General features: G+C 42.0%; 1 protein-coding gene across 1 annotated transcript in view; it reads left to right on the top strand.

Annotated features, from left to right (window-relative positions):
- Positions 1 to 18807, top strand: part of LOC127579063 (AP-1 complex subunit gamma-1-like) — a 100998-nt gene extending 82191 nt beyond the window's left edge. The window contains exons 19-23 of the mRNA XM_052031699.1: positions 4019 to 4139; positions 6009 to 6104; positions 7972 to 8132; positions 11781 to 11879; positions 15947 to 18807. Coding sequence (XP_051887659.1) covers positions 4019 to 4139; positions 6009 to 6104; positions 7972 to 8132; positions 11781 to 11879; positions 15947 to 16048 — 579 coding nt within the window. The 3' untranslated portion in view covers positions 16049 to 18807. The remainder of the gene's footprint in view (positions 1 to 4018; positions 4140 to 6008; positions 6105 to 7971; positions 8133 to 11780; positions 11880 to 15946) is intronic.
- The last annotated feature ends 3787 nt before the right edge of the window (positions 18808 to 22594 follow it).

Genomic DNA, 22594 nt, shown 5'->3' with positions numbered 1-22594 from the left:
ACTTGGCAATTAAAAGTGCTTATCAAGATGCATCTTGGATGTTGAGGGAGTCTCTGCCTCCTCCATCCCCTCGTGCATGTTCCAACTACCTCTGCTATGGGGAAAAGTGTCTTATTTATCTATTATATCTGTGCCCCATCATTATTCTGTATACCTCAATCAACTCCCCCCTCAGCCTTCTCTGCTCCAAGGAAAACAAATCCAATCTCGTCTCTCATAATGGAAATGCACAATCCCAGGCGGCAACCTGGTGAATTTCCTCTGCATGCTCTCCAGTGCAATTGCATCCTTCCTGTAGTTTGGCAACCAGAACTGCTCAGTACTACAGCAGTGGCCTAACTAATGTTTTCTAAAGTTGTACCTGTAAAATGTTTTTGTTGGATTATGGTTTAAAGTCATCTTTCATTGGAAACTGGAATAGAAAATTGTTATTCAATAATCATGGGGATTAAGCAAGTACATTATAGTAGGGTTGGTGGATGAATTATTAAATGGCCCAAGAATTTGCCAGATAAATCTGACACTTTAGTAGGTACATAAAATATGCATATTTAAATGTAATGAAATGGAATTCTCCATTGGTTAAGTAGAATTATAGCTTAGTGAGGTAAAATTGTTTAAGCATTTCTTCTCGCTGATTATGACTTTTACTGGACCACTTAAAGGTCTTGCATTTGTATTTTGCTTTTTAACAATTATAAATAGTCTCTAATGTGTATTTCAAATGTAATCAATGAAATGTAGGTAATTTAGTACCTAGTGTGCATATAACAGGCTCCCCACAGAATGGTGTGGTAGTGATGGTCATTGTTGATGGATTGAGGGATAAATATTAGCTACACAAATATGACCACACTGGTCCATTTGACCTCCAATTTGACCCATAGCTGTTCAATTATTAAATTGTCTCCAATTCCATTTTGTTTTTATATAACTATCTTCCATTGAAACACTGGTAGGTGGACTGTTCAGAGAAAAGGCTGGTGGGTGACATACATGTTCAGTTTTGTCCTCAAGTATACTGATGAAGTTGAAGACTTTATGGCTACTGAGGAAATTAAAGCAATATTTTTTATTCTGATTTTTTTTTTAAAAAGTGAACACAACTTCAGCATGTAGTGGAGGGGACCAAAAGAAGGCCAACTAATTTAGCTCAACTGATTGTGACCAAAGTACTGAAAGTAAATAAGGATTTGCTCTGGGTGGGGACTTCAGTGTGCAATAGCAAGAGTGGCTTGGCAGCACCACCACCACTGAGTAAACTGGTCAAGTGTTGAGGATCCAGCTGCCAGTCTGCTCTACAGCAAACCAACGTTGGGGTGATAAATTTCCTTGAATTCATCTTCACAGTTCTGTCTCTGGCAGATGCATCTGCCCATGACAGCATTGGTTGAAGTGATACTCCACCGTTCTTGCTCACAAAGCTCTCTTCACACTAAGTACATTATTCATTGTGCTGTGAGGCACTACAAACATGCTCAATGTTCGTAGACTCAGAACAGATCTGACAGTACAAAAGTGGGCATCCATGAGACACTGTTGTTCACCAGCAATAATGAACAACACCACAACCTGTAATCTCATGGCCCAGCACATCACTCTATCGTTACTATCAAACCAGGGGATCAACACTGATTGAATGAGGTGTTCAGAAGGACATGCCAGGAACAGCACCAGGCATACTTAAAGTACATTCTAATGAAGCAGCTATACAGGACTAAACAGCATGAAGTAAATGGAACTAAGCAATCTCACAGCCAATAGATCAGATATCAGATCTTCAGTCCTACCACACCAGAATGAATGGTTATGCACAATTGAACAGCTAATGGAAGGAAACAACTGCAAGAACATCCTCAGCTTCGATGATGGCAGGCCCAGGATGTGAGTGCTCAAGTGCCGGGTGACTGGTCCATCTCGGCTACCTCCTGAGATCCCCACCCCCACCAGAAGCAAGTCTTCAGATAATTTGATTCACTGCACGTGATTATGACTGAGAGCATAGGATACAGCAAAGCCTATGGAACTGGACAGCATCCCAAATGTAATACTGAAGATCTGCCCTCTATCTGTGCCTTGAGCCAAGCTGTCTCAGTACAATTGCAACATTTGGTATCTACCCAACAATGTAGATAATTACCCAAGTATGTCTTGTTCACAAAAAGCAGATCAAGTGCAGTTTGGCTAATTACCACCCAGTCTACTGTCAATTCTCAGCAATGTGGTGGAAGCTGTCACAAACAATGCTGTCAAGCAGCACTTACCAATTACCTGCTCATCGAAGCCCAGTTCAGAATCAAAGTCAGAATCAGGTTTATTATCACTGACATATGTCACGAAATTTGTTGTTATGTGGCAGCAGTAACAATGCAAGACATAAAAATTACTCAGTTGCAGAAATGGTGCAAAAGAGGAATAACGAGGTAGTGTTCATGGATCGTTCAGCAATCTTGTTTGTTTGAAAAATAGTTTGTTTTGCCAAAACCACTCAACACCAGATCTTTTCACAGCTTTGATCCAAACATGAGCAAAAGAGCTGAATTCCAGAGGTGAGGTGAGAGTGACTGCTGTTGATTTCTAGGAGCATTTGAAGGGATGTGGCACCATAGCACTTTGATAAAACTGAAGACAATGGGCACATTGGGAAAACACTGCAGTCGTTGGAATCGTACCTCAAACAAAGGAAGATGAACAGAGGCCAACCATCCCTGTCCCAAGACGACATCACATTAGTTCCTCAGGGCTTTTTCCAAGGCATACCATTTTCAGCTATTTCAGCATTGGTCTTCCTTCTATCATGTCAGAAGTGAGGATGTTAGCTGCTGATTGTACATTGTTCAATTTCAGTCAACTCCTCAGCACATGAAGCAGCCCAAGACAGTATTCAGGCACGGGCTGATAAAATGGCAAATCATATTCATGCTACAAAGGTGCCAGGCAGTGACCATCTCCAATGAGAAAGAGTCTAACCACTATGCTTGGCATTAAGTAGCATTATCATTGCTGAGTCTACCACCATCAGTATCCTGAGGTCACCATTGACCAGAAGCTCAACTGGTCCAGACAGACACACTCTGGCTGCAAGAGCAGGTCAGAGGCTCAGTACCTTGCATTGAGTAATTCATTTCCTGATGTGTTAAGGCCTGTTCACTGTCTACAAGTCCGGTGTGTGATGGAATACTCTGTTCTAGCATGGATGTGCAACTTGAGAATGTTGATATCACGCAAGACAAACAGCCAGCTTGATTGGCACCCCATAACTGTCCTAAACATTCATTCTCTTCTCCACTGGCGCACAGTGGATGCAGTGCAAGCTGCACTGCAATTGCTTGCCCAAGCTTCTCCTGCAACACCTTGGTACCACAGGTTGCAAGTTTGGGAGAAGGACCAGGGTACCACCTGCAGGTTCTCCTCCAAGACATTCACCATCCTGATTTGGTAATGTATTGCTTTTATCATGGTTAAGGCCAAAACCTAGAATTCCATACCCAACACATTGTGTAAGTACCTTTGTGAGGAGGACTGCAGCAATTCAAGAAGGTGCCAGCACCTTGAGGGTAATGCCCAGGTCCTGAAAATGAGTATGATTAGAATTTTTTTATTAATAAAGTGGCAAGGTTAATTTTCAAAGCAACCCAATACATTAACTGATAAAGCTACCAACACTAACCTGACTGCATCTATATGGAAATAAGCCCTTTGTTTACAAGAACAAGACAGCTCCATTTCATGGATAGAAAAGTGGTATAAAATTGTGTAAAAAACCACCTTGCTATTTTTACAACAAGTTCACCAAATATGATCCCCATTAAGTGCCAACAAATATGTGCCCTTTCACTACGATGTGTTATAAGTCTGCACAACAGACCATGGTTATCATACAAGCGGGCAATAGAATAAGACGAGTGTACCAGTCTAGTGCAAGTGGTAGGGCTCATTAGTTCAAAATGACAAACTGCGCAGTTCATTTGTTTCCATGCTACCCTTGTGTGCTAAATTCATTTATGGGCTATTTCAGGTTAACAATTTGCTGGATCTGCTTGATGACAGCAAGCCAGCTGTATCACTGCCTGAAGAAAGCAAAGTACATCAAACAAGGGGAGAGCTGCTGGATCTTTTGGATGGATTAAACGTGCCAGGTGAGCAAACATTTGTCGGACAAGTATGCAGTTGATGACATAAATGCTGAATAAATAAGATTTTTTTTTCTCTTATGAGTGGTGACCAGAAATAATGTGTAAGAATGATTCTTGAAGGGTGGCTTTTAAGAGAAAGAAGGGGGAGAGTAGCAGAGCAAAATTCCAGTTGGAGGATCTTAAAAGCCAGTGGAGTGAATGGAAGGATATTGCACTGAATGCCAGAGGCAAATGGACAGTCTTGGGGGAATTGTAGAGCTGGAGCTGGTTGGTGAGTTCAGGAGATCACTCTAGGGCTTAAAATTAAAAGTGGAATTATTACTCTCCTTCCCGTTCTCGGGACTTGTGAACTTTGAACTACTTGTGTCGGTTTCCCTCTAGAATCAACAGAATTTTTAAGTCCCATGGCTCACTGCAGTACCATCAGCACCCCATGAAAATTCTAGTACTCTGTTCTATTGGAGGCACAGCATAGCTAACACTTAATATGGAGGACCCAAAATAAAAGATTATTAAAAGGGAGAATAACATGCTGTTCATGCTCATAATAAACCCAATTATAATGACTTATTTTCAAACTATCTTAGCAGATGAGTGAGCTTTTTAGAAACAAATTGTTCTGTGGGTGTAAGCACTGGAATATTTATCCAAATGTCCTTGATATCTTGAAGGCATCAGCTACATAGAGTAGGATGGAGACAAGAGACTGGAGCAACACACAAAATACTGGAGGAACTCAGTGGGTCAGGCAGCAACTATGAAGAGAATTTGACAGTCAATGTTTTGGGTTGAGACCCTTCATCTGGAAAAGTGCCCAGATTAAGGGTATTGATCTGAAACATCGACTGTCCATTTCTCACCATAGTTGCTGCCTGATCCACTGAGTTCCTCCAGTACCTTGTGTGTTGCACATAGATTAGGATGGTGGCAGTTTGTTCTTGAAAGATGTTGAGGAGTCTGAGGTTTTGCAGTGATCCATCAACTTTCAAAGGCACTTCATAGTACTGCTCCTCAAATTTGGAGTTGTGAAAATGATGTTTAAATACTTAGTGTGGTGAGCCTTGAAGTATTAGAATATGAACTAAATCACGAAACTATTGTTGGAGAAGGAAATAACTTCCTGAAGACAAGAGAATGCAGATGCTGTAATCTGGAGCAGAAAACGTGACTGAAAGAACTCCGTGGGTCAGTCCTCAGTGTCTTGACCTGAAACGTTAACCATCCCTTAGCCTCCACAGATACTGCCTGACCCACTGAGTTCCTCCAGCAGTTTTTTTTGCATCATGAAATATCTGTTCAGAAACCTAAAGTTTCTTTCCTAGTTAAATTACTAAAGCATAATACTGCAACATCCTGACACTGCTAGCTATTTTTGGGAAGCACTGTAGCATTCTGTAGAAAAATAAGCTATGTGGTCTCTTCGTAGTGTGGTAGGTGAGCTTTGATAGTGTCTGTTAGATCTTTGAGAAAAGAATTGTAACCTCTTCAGTCTCATCCATTTCTAAGCAAGGTCACAGGATAGACACATTCCTTCTTCCCTAGCCCAGGGATGATAAAGCCTCACCCTGTAGCTCAGCTGAAGGATAAAATCTAGCCCTACTTAGTCTTGTTGACTCAGCTAGTTCCCGAAGGCTCTAGGCAACCTAATTATTGGGTTATTGATGCAGCATATTATTCGATGCTTAACTAATCTGTCTGGGGTGTTAGTTCCTTAATTTTAAATGTAGTATCAGAGAAAAATGATTTTAAAAAAACAAAATTACCCTGGACAATTAAAGAATTAACAACAGCTTTGTAGAGTTGTAATGAACAAGATTTTTTTTTAAAAAAAGGCCAAATGGTTACTTTTTCTCATTCTATGATGTATTTCAGATTTGCAGTCATCAGGTCTGTCAGCTGGGCAGCCACAATTGGTCCCAGATGGTATTGCTGCTCCCAGTTTTCAGAATGCTTCCAGTTTAAAGCAAGGTAAGCTGCAGTAAACCCCATACTGGAACAAAGTGTACAAAAATAGTGGTTTGCCATCTTTTTCCAGCTGGTTATGACGTAAGCACATTGTGAAATTTCCATTCATTCTGAAAAAGCAGCACCTTTAGATGATGTTGGAGTTGTCATTGTAACCAAACTAAGGAACAGAATTCTTAGAAAAGCAAACTGAGTACTGGGTATGGTTAGCTCAAAAACTGCTCTTGAACACTGGCATCTGAATTTGTGAATGCAGCTTGGAAGGATATAGAAATTCCTTTGTTACTAGCCACAAAAATCCAATTTCACTCTTATCAGGATCCACTTTGAAACTTTTAAAACAATGGGTCCAAATTCATAGGAGCCATTGTTTATTTACTTTGCACTGAAATTTATACTGAACTGAAGCAAAAAGTAAGTAAAATGCTGGCACAATTTGGTTTTAGCTTTAATACTCAACAACCAGTATAATTGAACTTATTCGTTCTGGTAAGGATACTTCTCTAAGTGACATCTGTCCCGCATAAGCGTTTCTTCTTTCTGGAGAAGGAGGAAGGAAACCTGAAAGTATAAATAAATTGGCTTGCTGGTATTGCTGAACATTTTGGGGTAATAAGTCATGAAATTAGAAAATTGTTTTCTGTCCAGCTTGTTAATTGAGAATTTGTGATGGAGAAATATAACTTTTTTAATATTGACAGAAAATTAAAGATGCTCTAATATTATACTTGTATAAAATTACTTGACACTGCTCATTTTCCAAATATTTTTCTTTTAACGGTATGTTTCATTGTTAAGGTTTCTTAACTACAAGTACTTTGGGTGTTTAATGTGTTGAGTATCAGCTTAGCTCACTACCAGAACCCTTGACTGAGTTGGGACATAGGTTCATGCTCCAAACCGAACCTCTGTGATTCTGAGTTCTGATATTTCAGTATGGCACTAAGTGCTGCATTGCTGAAGACAGCATTCATCAGATGAATGTGGCTTTGTTTTAACATTTCACCTGTACAGGTGAATATTGGAGGTACCAAAACATGACTTAGCGTAGAAGTTCCACCAGTATCCTGGCCAATATTTCTCAATGCCACCAAGCCACAGGCCAAATGTATGCCCATCTTAGTGGTGCAGCAGTTAGGGCTGCTTCTGCACAGCTCCAACAACACAGGTTTGATCCCTACTTGGGAATACTGTCAGTGTGGAGTTTGTACTGTAACTTGTCCCTAGTTTATTTGAATGGCAGGAGAATTGGGGTGGTTGATAGGCATGTGAATGGGTGAAAGTGAATAGCTTACAGGGAAACAAGTGGGGCAGCAGGACTGACAATGTTTTAAGCACTGGCATAGACTTGATGGGCCAAATGGCCTCTTGTAAGGAAATGTGAATATCTGTGGGGCCTTGCTGTCTTGTAAAATGGCTGTCACATTGAATATATGATTGCCCTTAAAAAGAAATTCTTTGAATTTGAAGGCAGACATGGTAGCGTAGCGGTTAGCATGACACTCTTACAGCGCCAGTGACCCGGGTTCAATTCTGGCCACTGTCTGTAAGGAGTTTGTACGTTCTCCCCGTGTCTGCATGGGTTTCCTCTGGGTGTTCTGGTTTCCTTCCACATTCCAAAGATGTACGGGTTAGGAAGTTGTGGGCATACTATGTTGGTGCCAGAAGCGTGCCAACACTTGCAGGCTGTCCCCAGAATACTCCACGCAAAAGATGCATTTCATGCTGTGTTTTGATGTACATGTGATTAATAAAGATATCTAATTTTATATTTTTAGGATGTCTTTGGAGATCTGATGAGACATTATATAAATAGAAGCTCAATGCTTTAGAATATCTAAATTCAATTAAGAAATGCTATTTGTTCCAGGTATACCTTCCATCATCGCATTCAATCAAAATGGGCTGAAAATAGAGTTTTCTTTTGAACGTTCCAAAGCAAACCCAAATATGCTATTCATTACCCTGCGTGCATCAAATTCCACTGAGGTGGATATGAGCAACTTTGTTTTGCAAGCAGCTGTACCAAAGGTGAGTTTTGGGTAGGTTATCTATTGTTTAGGTGATCAACATGCATAAAGTGTAAGTTGAGCTGAGAGGTTGGTATGACACATGGGGAGGGGGGGAGATTACTTTTTTCCTCCTGGCTAGTGAGTGCCATTGAGACTGGAGATAGTAGTGTGCTGATACTTCCACCAATGTCATAATTATGCCCTTCATCAAAAGAGTTGAGATCGTCGACCCTCATCTTTCCACAAAGCTTTCAATCCAAGTATTTAGTTTCTCCCATGCCCCGTTATGCCCTCTTGTCTGTCAGACCCTCCTCTAATTGCCATGACCTTAACCCCACCCCCAACATGCTTATAAATGGTTCCTTCTCTTTGGGTGCAGATGGTTTCACTTCCTGGATTAACAGTTCACGGAAGCGAATTCAAAACCTATTGCACCAACTGTGGAATTTAAATTACGTTTTTTTTAATATATTCTGGATTTAAACTTTATGAAATGTGACTCAATAATGACTTAAAGCTACCACTTTGTAAAATCCCAACTGGTTCACAATCTGTCATCTTTACCCAGTCTGGTCTCTGTTTGGCTCCAAATCTACCATGTGGTTGGTTTTTAATTGCACTCTGAAATGGCCAAGCAAGCTATACCGAACACCCAAGTTAACAGGGTGAGAATAAAACTGGACAGGCCACTCCTACTTATTATTGACCTAAATGGTAAAGTTGCTAACAGTGCAGCTGACTTGAAGGTCTTCCTCATAAATATTAGGAGAGCTATTCCAGGGATTTGAACTACAGTCTGATGTAGTCATACTCGCACAATCTTAACTTGGTTCACACCCCATGAACCACTGTAAACACTAATGATTCCTCTATCATAGTGGAGTGAATCATCAAAATGTATTGCAGGACCTCCCAAACCCATGACTTCTGCCACCAAGACTGACAAAGACAGCGGGCATGTGGGAACCGCCACTTGCAGATGCCCCTCCAACTGACGCCAACCTGTCATGGAAATGATACCATTTCAAGACCACTTGTGTTAAATTTAGATTGCTTTGATACTGAGCTAATCCTTTGTCTCACACCCTCTTCAAATCCTTCCACTTACTCCATAACTTTGCTCAAACATTGGACAAAGATGAATGGACTAACTGTTTTGATGCATACCCATTTGGCGCTCCACTCTCCATGAACCAACTTGTTCAAAACTATGCTATAGTCAATCTCCTATTTTCCCCATCACCCCTGTTCTTCATTCACCTCCAGTTTAACATTTTACATGTATTTAATCCCATCATGGCTTCCCACTGTTTGAGCCCTTCTCCCTAAACTTTAATTCTTTGCCCCTTGCACACCTTCCTTTCTCTTCAGACACCTGGCTTGTTGCTTAGACCTTGTATTTTGAAGTTTCTTCCTTGCACTTTCTTTCTCCCTCTTCCAATATGCTCATGAAAACCCATTTCCTTGGCCCTCCTCATGTCTGTATTTTTGTTGTACACTTTTACATAATACTTCTGAAGAGCTCCATGCAACTGTTTACTACATTAAAAGTACATAAAAGCCAGTGGGTATAAAGTATGACTCATGGTTCCCAATGGTGAACTGTTCCCATTGGAGTTTGAAGTGTCTAGGAATAAGCTTCTACCCCATATTTTAGATTGGGGAAAGCAAGGGCATAAGACCTTATTATCCTTTGAATATTCCTCAACACTTTAGTGCAGGATGATGTACTTAAAATGAAATGTCTAGTCTAAGTATCAACTTGAAGGCCTTTTGATATACTGAGTGGAGAAATGAGTCCTCTCCCACAGGGAATCCCTGGGGATATGGATGTGATGTGTTCCATACCTGAAACTCTTTGCAATCGAGCCTTGGATTGCATCTCCTCTTTCACCTGTGCAACATGCGTCCACAATATTGATACCCTACATGAATTTAATTAACCACTGTCCTCTGTTTGAAGTTCATTGCAAACAGGGACCTCTACTGTTGGCTCAGTGTTTTTTCATTCTATCTCATTATCCATTATTGAGAATCATAATAATTATCAACTGTGGGGAATTTTAACTACTGTTCTAGAATGTGCAATGATATTTCTGACTTTCCTACACAGATCAGTATTGCTCACAATTCTTTTTTTGCATCTTACTATCACGATGAATGCGCAGACAGGCCTGTATGAGACCACACCAGAAGCCAGGCAGAATAGATTTGATAATTCCTGACACCATTCCCATGACAGCATTTAGCTGCACGTCCATAGTCTTGTGTATGGTAGCTGTACAGCCACAAGGTGGAGTGGCATTCTGCTGTAATAGAAGAAAATGCTGATAGCACTTAGCAGGTTGGGCAGCATCTGTGGAGAGAGATAATATTTCAAGTCAAAGACCCTGCAGCAGAACTGAGGGGAAAAAAAAACTAGTTTGAAGTTGCAGAGAGTGTGAGGGAGGGATGGATAGAACAAAGGGAATTTCTGACGGTGAGGTCAGGGTTGCAATGGTGACAAGTTATCGTGGCCGTCTGGTTGATGGGGGCAATTAAAGAGAAATGGGAACAAAAACAATTTGAGTGAGAATACAAGCATGTGAGAATGAGCAAAACGCAAGGATATAGACCTCAGCAGGTCAGGCTGTACTAACAGAAAACTGAGCCAAATCACATGACTTGCAGTAAAACTGTACATTTCTGATGCAGAGCAAGTGAGTTATCCAAAGCTGTAGAATTTAATGTTGAGCACAGAAGGCTTCTGCGTGTTCAGATGGAAGGAGAGGTTCTGTTCCTCAAGCTTACATTGAGCATCATTGTAACAGTGCAGGAGGCCATCAACGGGTCTGACTAGGAGTGGGCTAGAAAATTAAAGTGGCAGACAATCAGGAGCTCTGAGTCACCCCTGCAGACAATAGATGCTCCACAAAGCAATCACTCAATCTGTTTAGTTTCTCCAATGTAGAAAAGACCACATTGTGAACAGTGAATGCAATACACTAGATTAGAGAAAGTGCAAGTGGATCGCTGTTTGTCTTGGAATATCTGGTTAGGTCCCTGGATGGGAAAGGAAGAGGTGAAAGGGACAGGTATTGTGCCTCCTGTGGTTGCATGGGAAGGTGCCCCTAAGAAGGGGAGAGGGTGGTGGAGGAGGAGGAGGAGGAACAGACTAGGGAGCCACAAAGAGAATGGTCCCTTTTGAAATGGTGAAAGGGGAGAGCAAGGTACAACTGGTGGTGCAAACTTGTTGAACTTGGCAGGAATTGTGATGGATCATCCTTTAAATGTGGAGGCTGGTGGGGTGGTAGGTGAAGACCAGGGGAACTCTACCCTTGCTTTGTCAAGGATGGGGTGAGGTCAGAGGTACGGAAAATAGATGAGGTGCAGTTAAGGGATCTGTCACAGAGACATTTCAGAGACCCCTCTGTTGAAGCGTGCTGTGGTATTCTTAGGGTAGGAAGAAGAAAAGCATGATGCATTTGTAGTACCCTGCTTGTTCAGACACAAGTGAAGGGCACATTTGTGATTTACTCTGGTGAATTAATTTATAGCTGCCAACTTAAATTTATGCTGTTGAGGGATCTGTTCATCTAATAACCTAGTACTCCAACAAAAGGGATGAGAGGGGTGGGCATGAATGAAAAGGAGAGTGTGTCATTCATACCCAATCTCTGTCTTGCAGTCTTTCCAATTACAGTTGATGTCTCCCAGTGGCAGCATCATTCCTGCTAGGAATTCTGGAGCAGTCACGCAGCTGATGAGAGTTCTCAATTCCCAAAAGGTTGGTCTTTTCTCCTTACCATCACCACCTGTCCCCTGCCAACTCTCAGCCCTGCAACCTGTTTGTATGTCTTATTTAAAAGTATAAGTTTCTCTCAATGGCTCTATCACCTGTTATTCATTTATGTGGAACACTATTGTTAAATACATAAATGTCTTTGTAATTGCTTTTCTTCACATGTTTATATTGGAGTGCAGCTTTGAAGGGCTTTTACAGGACCAATGAAGTGAAGGTAAAGCAAATCCTGTAAAAACTAGAAATCGTAGAATCAATGGAGAGAAAGATAATGATGTTTGAGTGTGATCTTCATGTCTGAAAAATGATAAGGATTTAAGGAACTACAGAACTAAAGGAGCAGAAAAAATGGTGAGGGAAGGGACCTGAGTAAGACAAAATGTTTCACCTCTATTGAACAGCTAAGAGGACAAGTAAAGATCAATCTGTAGTAGATGCAAATAGAAATTGCAGAATCATTACTAATAACATATTCCAATGAAATGGGTACAGGGAGTATGGTCTGAAATTCTTTTACAAAATGCACTGTTGGCTCTTAGTGGGTGTAAAGTGTCCAATCAGAAGATGGGCCATTCCGCAAACATGTGTTGCAATGTTGTAGGAGATGTTAGAGACAAAAGTCAGAGGGGTTACAATTAAAATGGCAGGTGACTTGGAAGGTCATGTTCCCTCCAAAGCAGTCACTTAAACTAATTTTTTTCTTCGGTATAAAAGGGACTGTGTTGCAAGTACTGCATGTAGTATGTTGCATAAAAAGGCAAAGAAATTCCTGTTAATGTGGGATAATGTGTTTGGGGCCCTGGATCCAATTTGTACACCTCTATCCCCAACTAGGACAGCTTGTATTTGACTCCACTTAACATAGGAGTTGCTGCTGGAACGCCAGGGTCCAACCTATACCTGCCTTTCCATGGACTGTTTTAAACATCCTTTGCTGCAGCACTACCCATTCCCTCCTTTGTTTGAAGTACAGGAAATACTTTGGAAAGCCAGAGTCAGATTAGTTCCCGTTTTAACCCAAAATGGAAAACTTTGCTTCCGATTTCTATATTTCTCCATCTAGTCCACTTCTGAATTTTCATTTTCTTGACTTTCCTACTTTTTCAAAGGAGTTCTACTTTAAACCCACTGAATCCCACAGCTCTCTTGATTACAGTTACATTCCACTGCTTGTAGGTATTCCATTCTCCAAGTTTGTGTTCAGTACATCAGTTTCGATGATGCCACCTTCCGCATTGGTTTTTGAGAGGTCTTTTTCCTCAATGATTCCCTTCACCCTAGTGTTTCAAAATTCCTACTCCAATCAAAGAGTCCTGATCCTATTAACTTAAATCAAACTGATTTATTCTCAATAAGACTAATTGTAAAAGTTTATACATAATCTATCTTGGTCATGAGCTGAATTGAGCTTCCATGTATGCAAGCGCCCAATTCATGGTTCCCTTGAAAGTGGCAACCCTATTTAAACATATTAACTAAAATACTCTAAAACTGGCCCTACTTCCATCTCCAGTCATACCAACCAGTTGCACATTGTTTTAGTTGGTCCATATATGGTTCTGGACTGTAATTTCCCAGGTGCTTGGGGTATTTAGAAAACCAAAGAAAATCATTGTCCATTACTGTAGAACTGCCAACTGATCCTTTGATCAGCCCTTGTCAGTAGTTTATGACTCCCTTTTTTCCCGTCTGAAGAACCAGGAGTGCAAAGTCAAATGCTCTGCAAGAACCTCCCTGGCCAACCACCTGTATCTCCTTATCTGTAGAAAAACATCTTCAGTCAAATTACTGCCTCCAGGAGTTGAGTTCAGCTATTCAGTTGGCTTTACAGTGCATTCTGGGGTGAAGATGCCACCAACCACACCTACCCCTGCCCTCCCCTCCTTCAATATTCCAAAGGGACTGTTCCTTCTGTATATTGGACCTCTCCTCCAATGTTTCTTCCCATGACAACTTCAAATGCAAATACAGTAGATAACCTCTTACCTTCCCACTTTCTCTGGTGTCCAAATGGTGATTTTCTACACTTTTCCTTCAGTGTACTTAATCTTTTGTTTCACTAGAATCCCCCACACCACTCTCCCCCCCCACCCCCCCCCCCCCCCCCTCCCCCCCCCCCCCCCCCCCCCCCCCCCCCCCCCCCCCCCCCCCCCCCCCCCCCCCCCCCCCCCCATTGCAGGAATCAAATCTAGGTTTGTTTTGGGGAAAGGCACCAAACCCCCACACCCATTCAACCTCATTCACCTTGATTGTTTTAGAGGATTATCCCTTTGCGATTTTTAAACCCCCCCCCCCCGTGGGCCCCCTTTTCCATTCTTCCCATTCCATTCTTCCCCATTGTTACCTCTATTTGCTGAAAACCAGCCACATGGCAGTGTTTGTTATTACTAATGAACAGTCGTCAACCAGTTTCTCCACCATCACGGATGTCTAACCTGCTGAATAACAATTTCCTGTTTCAGTTATTTTGAAAATAATGGAGCATCTGTACCACACCTGGAACACCGATGTTTCCACTTCGATTTTTGCCCCCCCACTGCTTCACCCCACATTGTTGAAGGACTGTTGTCTTCATCCATGATGTCCCCCACATAGCAACCAGCAGCGGAATGGGGGGATATCAGTGAAGACAAAGGCACTGCAGATGCTGTAATCTAAAACAAAACAACAGAATGCTGGAAGAACTCAGTGGGGTGAGCAGCATCTATGGGAGCAAAAGGTGTAAGTCAATGTTTCGGGTCAAGACCCTGCAACAGGACTGAAGAAAGATTGCTAGTAGGATGTAGGGGATGGGACAGAGGCTGGTAGGTGATGGGTGGAACTGGATGGGGAGGGATGATGGCCAAAGGAACCAGGTGGAGGGGAGTGGATGGAAGGGATGAACAAAGGGAGAAGAGAACTTAATGAACAGGTGAGTGTGTGGGGGACGAGAGCACTGGGGGTGTGGGTTATCTGAAATTGGAAAATTCAGTGTCCATACCATTGAGCTGTAAGCTACCCAGGTGGAATGCGAGTTGTAGCAATGGTGCTATCCTCCCACATACACTATCTGTCCAACCTAGTTTTTTTTTCTTGCTTTGTTATCCCTCCCATCCCCTACTCATCTGGTTCCATAAGCCCATCGTTCCCTCCCCATGTGCCTTCACCTATCATATACCCGCATCTATCACCCCCCCCACCTCATACTGCTACCTACTGACAAACTTTTGCTGTTCCCTCGCAGTCCTGATGCAGGGTCTCGACTGAAACATCGACTTGCACGCTTTGCTTCCACAGATGCTTCCAGCATTCAGTTTTGATATCACTGAGCATGTTTCTTTCAATATCCACACTTTTCAAAGGCTCTGGACTCGTCAAGAGTGGAGTGGCACCATGATTTTATTCAACCTTATCTGTGGAATTGTTCTGTTGTGTAATTTTACACTCATGGTGTGAAGGAAGAGATGAGAGCAGAGGCAACCATGGCGATCAGCTTGTGTCTTGCACTGAGATGAACCTCTGTATCCCAATGAATACTGAACAGAAAAAGTGTCCCAGGTTGTTAGCCTATTAGTGTTCTCTTTGATATTCTTCAACGGAATCCAATCTGGCACTCCAGTCCCATGCTGGATGTGACATTAAAATGAGGCCTTCCCTGCTTAAGGGTAGGGATAAAGATGTGTCGCATTGGAAGAAGAGCAGCGGTGTTATCACTGATGTCCTGACCTGTACTTAATTCCCCCCCCCCCCCCATTAATATTATCAAAATAGATTATCTCATCATTACATAGCAAGATTCCAGCCCACACAATGGCTGTGATTTTGGGTCCTTGAACTATTACAACAGCTTCTCAGTTGAGTTTGTATAAAACTGGAAGGAACTGTGGCTTTGTTCTATTTGGTCCACTGGCAACTGAGCTTGATGCCTTGCCTTGTAATCTGCTCTTCTGGGATTGTCATAAAACATTGACTTGTTTATACTGTGGAGAGAACCTTCACTTTCAACTGAAGTTTCCTGGAAATGAGGTGAGGTACTTGGGGTCTCATCTAAAGTGTTGTTTTTGCCTTTGAAGCACCCATTGAGGATGAGGCTGAAGTTGATGTACAATCACAAGGAAGTACCAATTGAGGTAATGACAGATGTCAATGAATTCCCAACCCAAGCCTGGGAGTGACTTGAATGTGAAAGTTGAATCCATGGACTAGACTTTACACTGTGGTCGCTGGCCAGAAGCTGCTGCAATATACAATCATCCTGTGGACAAAGCTGGCATCAGACTTCACCAGTATTGAGAAGGAAATTGATTATTTCCTGATAATTCTACAAGGACAATACTTCTGTGATAGATCCATTGTATATCTGAGGTGGAATCTCATGTCTTTAATCTGTTACCATGGATCTGTTTGTAATAAGATGTTAAGTAGCTTTGAACAAAAATAATACCTACATGAATAAGTAGGAACAGAATCATGTGTTCAGAACCCAGCCCATTGGTTTAGCTCAGAATTCTATTTATTTGAAATATTCAGAGAAGACACAAGGAATATTCATGTTATTGCTGTGACAACTTGTACAATTTAATACTGTGTATCCACATCAATTTGAGATTGTTACATGTGGGTTGTTCCATTGATGATTTTCTTCAGGTAGAATGCAAACCTCCAAAAGAGCCCCCTTTCCATGTTCCAAGTAGACCAGAACCCCTGTCCTGCAAACTCAATAACAGATTTAGAAGGCTTTTGGCAGTACAATAGTGTCATTACGCCAGCACTGATCCTCTGCTGTAATGGCCTGTGTTCAGTTGAGGAATGGAACAAAGTGAGGGTAAAAGCAATTTCATTTACAATTCAGGTCCTTGTTTTCTCCCTGAAGGAAGTCCTGGTGACCATGAGCCTTTAACCACACAGTAAGCTATTTTTAAACAAAAAAAGCATCACTTCCTTTACTGAAGATCTGCACTCTAGTTACAAACTTGTTTTGCACTGATATGAAAGATAAACAGAATTTGACACTGGCTACTCACCAAAATGTGACCACTTTTAAAAGGAATGAGGTTTAACTGTTGTTCGTTTGAAATGAGCCATTTTGCAGGTTCTATGATGGACAATATGCTCCAGTTCCAGGCTTTGTTTTTTTTTGTTGTTTATATTGTAACTTGGTACAGTTCTCATTTTGTAGCCTTTTTGTTTGCTGTTTCCAGATGAATGTGCAAGTCTATTAATTGCACGCTCAAAAAGGTGACCTGTCAGCATAGTACAATGCTGCTATTTTGCTTAAACCTGAGGTGAGGTTTTGTCATATGGAGAGCATAATACGGTTTCCAAAACAAAGGGTTAATTTTCATCCAAACAGTTAATTGCATCTTTTTTTCCATGTTCTCATTAAATCTAAATTCTAAACACTAAAGACTGGGCAGCCAGTTTTGCAGTATTTGTCGTTCCGCCTTCACCTCCAGAAGCTGTGGAATATGTAGTTAGTATTCCTAGCTGCAGTTCACAGATCAAAGTAAAGTTCTAATGTTTTAAGTAAATTCTGCCCACAGCTGCCTTCCATTTATGGGCAGATTAATTGGGTGAGGAGCGTGGGACTGATGGGAGACTAAATTGAAATTTTTGTTTGTGCATTTGCTTCATCCACTGTCACCCTGGTTGGGTGTTTTCTGTTTGTTTTGTGTAAATGTACAACCTGTCTTACTGTTCTGTTATGTAGCTACCGATTGTAGAAAGTGCAATGCAAGTGGCAAGGTTTGTGGATGTAATGTGCAATGGCCAGCTTGCCTATGGCTGGAGACAGCAAGCTGTACCACTAAGCCAACCCCATATTTATTAGTTTGAAATGTATTTTGATTTTGATGTTTGACACAGTGTATGTCCATTGGAGACCGGTGGTAATACCGCTGGGTTCTGTAGCTCTCACTCAGAACGGTCTGTATTGCATCACCTCTGTAAGCTGCATTGCAGTCAAGAACGTGACTACAGTGCAACTTCTACTCGAGCCATTGACACGTTAATGAAATGGAATCCGTTAACAATGGTCACCCTGCTGATCACTGCACCAAAACTCTGACAGGTTATGTTTTCCAGGTTGCAAGCAAAGGAAACCAGACAACTGCAAATCTTGTGTTATCCAGGTGAGATTTAATGACTGCTTTTCAGAATCTGTTTATCAAATGAATGGTGTGAATCATAGTGTCTGGAATAGTTTGGGTCATTTCCAGTAACACCAGTATTCGGGCAACGTACACCCAAACAGTAGCATAATCAATGGGCCAACCTCACCCGGCTATTGAGTTTGCTGGAAAACTGTTGCTGCACCATCCCATTTTGCTGTAAAATAAGTCATGTTCACAGTTTAATTTTATGTATATTTTGAAAGTGTTCAAATGAACTTTTGTTCAGTGAATGTTGTACACAATGGTGCAGACACAAATGTAGGTTGTTAACTTTGTATCCAGTAATAAAAGAAAATTAACCATGGACAGGTTCTTGTACACCTGGAGAACTGAAAGATCAGGAGAGGTTCACAGGAGCCATTTCAGTCTGGTTATAACTTCTGTATGGAGAATGTAAGCAAAATGTTGATAACGTGAATAAATGGCTCAGAACTGAGTGAAATGAGCAAGGGCTCAACCCTGCACACAGTGTGGTTTATTGGTTACAACCATAGTAAAGGGGGTTTCCTGACTGCAGCTGAATCTAGCTGGTGCAGGTAACCATGCTTTTTTTGTAATCCTGGCTGGTGTCTGACTCTCAGCACATGAGATTTAAAACTGTGTGGTGGTTGACTGAGAGCAGTGGATGTGTTCTTAGGTGATCTTTTGAATTGAATTTCCCTTGAAATGTTGCACTGATGAGATGTGGCAGTGATATCTATTGAGTATATCATGGGCAAATAGACCATCCTATCAGTTCAATACAATTTGGCACTGAATAAAAGTTATTTTGAAAGCAAGTCTCATTTGTCTGTTTTAAAAAAAAATTCCCATTGTCCCTAATATTTCCTGTTCAATGATCATTGGTTAGGTGTATGTTCATAAATGGGTTGCTTATACAAAATCTAGTTCAATTTTGATTAGAGAACTGCCCTCTAGAATCAAACTAAGCACGTGGAAGTGGTGCACTTCAATTTCACTAATGTGACATTGACTTGTGTTTAAAGTGAGGAGTTTGAGTAACTTGGGCAGGAGTTCCTGCAAGAATGAAATTCTGATGTGCCAGAAATTTGAGAGAGTCGGGCCAGAGGTGAGTGTAGTCTCTATTACTAAGGAGAAGGTGGATAAGTCACCTGGACCAGATACACTACACCCCAGGTCTATTATGAAGGATGAAATTTTGGAGTACTTGGAAGTAAATAGTAAAATAGGACAAAATCAGCACAATTTCAATAAGGGGAGACCTTGCCTGACAAATCCGTGAGAATTCTTTGGGGGAAGTAACAAGCAGGTTAGACAAAGAATTGGTGGGTGTTATTTACTTGGATTTTCAGAAGGCCCTTGACAAGGTGCAGCACACAAGGCTGCTAAACAAGATAAGAGTCCATGGTGTTAGAGGCAAGGTAGTAGCATGGATAGAAGATTGACTGACAGAGTATGCGTAAAGGAGTCCTTTTCAGGATGGCTGCTGGTGACTACTGGAGTTCTACAGCAGGGGTCAGCATTGGGAGCAAAACTTTTCACTTTATGCATTAATGATCTGGAGGAAGGAACTGATGGCATTGTGGCCAAGTTTAGAGATGATACCAAGATAGGTGGAGGGGTAGATAGTGTTGAGGAAGCAGGGAGTCTGCTGAAGAACTTGGTCAGGTTGGGAAAGTGGGCAAAGAAGTGGCAGATGGAATGCAGTGTAGGAAAGCGCGGAGCTGTGCACTTTGGTAGGAAGAATAAAGGTGTAGACTGTTTTATAAATGGAAGAAAATCCAGAAATTGGGGATGTAAGGGGACCTGGGTGTTCCAGTTCAGGATTCTCTCAAGGTTAACTGCAGATTGAGTCAGTAGTTAAAGCAAATGCAATGTTAGCATTCATTTTGAGAGGACTAGAACATAAAAGCAAGGATGTGCAGCTGAGGCTTTATAAGGTGTTGGTCAGACCACATTTGGAATATTGTGAGCAATTTTGGGCCCTGTATCTAAGAAAGATGTGCTGGTCCTGGAGAGGGTCCAGAGGAGGTTCACAAGAACAATCCCAGGAATGACAGGCTTAACCTATGAGGAAGGTTTGATGTCTCTGGGCCTGTACTTGATGCTCAGAAGGACAAGGGGGATCTCACTGAAACCTATTGGATACTGAAAGACCTGGATAGGGTGGAAGCAGAGAGGATCCAAGGGCACAACCTCAGAATAAAGGGATGTCCCTTTAAAACTGCAATGAGGAATTTCTTCAGCCAGAGGGTGGTGAATTTGTAGTCAGAGAGGACTGTGGTGGCCAAGTCATTGGGTGTATTGAAGGCAGAGATTGATAGGTTCTTTATTTGTAAGGGGGTTAAGGGTCACAGGGAGAAGACAAGAGAATGGGGTTGAAGAAAAGATCAGCCATGATTGAATGGCAGAGCAGACTCGATAGGCCAAATGCCCTAATTCTGCTCCAATATTTTTTTATTTTACAGCGTGGTAACAGGCCCAATGAGTCCACGCTGCCCATTTTAAACCCCAAATTAACCTACCCGTACGTCTTTAGCATGTGGGAGGAAACCGGAGCACCCAGCGGAAATCCACACAGACACGGGAGAACGTACAAACTCCCTACAGACAGCAACGGGAATCGAACCCCGATCGCTGGCGCTGTAATAGCGTCGCGCTAACAACTACACTACCATGCCGGTATCTTACAGTGATTGAATTGAAGTGTTTGAAATGACTAAAGGAGTTGGTAGGACAGATTGAGAGAAACTACTCCCTCAGGACAGGAACAAGCCTAATGCCAGGCAGTGCACAGGTCCTTGCCATTGGACCAAGACCCCTCTTGTCAAGCCTGTGTGGTAGCCGGTGTGCCACAGATGCCCTGTATTAAAATTTGCATTTGGGTATTTTCCACTGCTGAAGGGAGGTGAATGTGAAGTGTCTACCTATATTGTGCAATGTTTCCACAAAAGTGGCTGCTCTATGTGTCTTGCGCCAAATCAAAACGTTGTGCAATAGCCATATTCTGGCTGGTCAGCATCTTTTTTAAAAATAACAATTTGTACATATCTAGCTTCCCCTCAAATGCAGCTGGGTCATTCTAGCTACTAAAGGTACAGTTTAGAAGGGTGTAGGAGGGATAAATCTGGAATGCTTCTGTCCAGCAATGTCTAGTGGAGCATAATGGTGATATTGAGAGTGATTAGTAGGGATCAAAAATTGACAAAGGGATAGATGCCATGCAAAATTCTTGCAAAGCAAAGAATGTCTGTCGATTTAAATCCCACTCCAGGACTTGAAGGTCAAGCTAGATTTTTTTATTTCCACTGTCAATGATGGTAGCTTTAAACCAATCAGCTCTCGGGTTGATGTGAACAATGCGAAGGGATTCTTCCTAGTAGCGGCATCGGTGGAGGGATAAACTATTTCAGGTTGATGACTTTTCGTCAGAAGTTGAAAAGTGAGAAATCAAGCTTGTTTTAAGTTGCAGAGAGGAGAGAATTGGTGGGGGGGGGGAGCTGGTGGGAATATCTGTGATGGGGTAGAGACCAAGATTATCCAGGTGCCATACGTGCTGCTGGTTCGTTAATCACAGCAAGAACGTAACTAGAGGGAGGTGAATGAAGGCAGCGGGGGAGAAAAGCTGGGACAGTGAGCTGCACAACACAGCTGGAAATACCCAACGGATCAGGCAGCACCCGTGGAGAAAGAAAAACAAAGTTAATGTCATTGGCCTATTGTGATACAAACATGAAAGGCCAGTTTGCTGAAATCGTTGAATTCAACACTAAATCCCAAGGGCTATAATATGCCCAGTCAGAAGATGAGATGATGTTCCACTCAGCTTATGTTGCACCGTATTGCACTGAATGCAATATAGGGACACAAAATTGGAAGTACATGTGAATTGTTGCTTCAGCTGGAAGGACTGTTTCGGTCCATAGATGGTGGGAAGATGTAAAAGGACATGTGTTGCTTCTCCTGCAGTTGCATGGGGAAGTTCCAACTGCCATCAGAAGAGGGACAGTTGGTGGAGATGGAAAATTGAACCAGGGACTTGTGAAAGGAACAGTCCCTGGAATGCCGAAAGGGAAGGACGGATCTAGTGGTGGAATCTTGTTTGAAGCAAATGGAAATTACAGTGGATAATTTCTTGAACATGGAGGCTGGTGGCATTGAAGGTGAGAATGAGGCAATCCTATCCTAGCTGTGGGTGGGAGGAGGGGGGGATTGTTGAGAGCCCTGTGAACTGTGGTCAAGGAGCAGCCGCTGTTAAGGAAAAAAGTAAAACCTCTCAGGAGCAGTTGTGTGAAAGGTGGTGTCATCAGAAGGGCTCTAAAAGAGCCCAAGGAGCTGGGGAGAATGGAGACCTTTAAGGGAGCAGGTATGGCCTGAGAATTAGCAATGGCTCTCAGACTCAGCCCCAGCCCATTTACCACAACCTCACAGCCAGCACCACCACCTTTTGTGTCATTCACTCTCTCTTGGTTTCCAACTAATCAGAGAGTCCCTTTGTTCTTTCTGCTCCTTTGCATCTTCAACCAGGTTTCAACTTCTAACTTTCCTAGTTCTGATGAAAGCTCACTCACTCAATACTTTAATTCT

Source organism: Pristis pectinata, chromosome 16 (assembly GCF_009764475.1).
Source record: "Pristis pectinata isolate sPriPec2 chromosome 16, sPriPec2.1.pri, whole genome shotgun sequence".
NCBI lineage: Eukaryota > Metazoa > Chordata > Chondrichthyes > Rhinopristiformes > Pristidae > Pristis > Pristis pectinata.
This window is presented reverse-complemented; position numbering and strand designations above follow the sequence as displayed.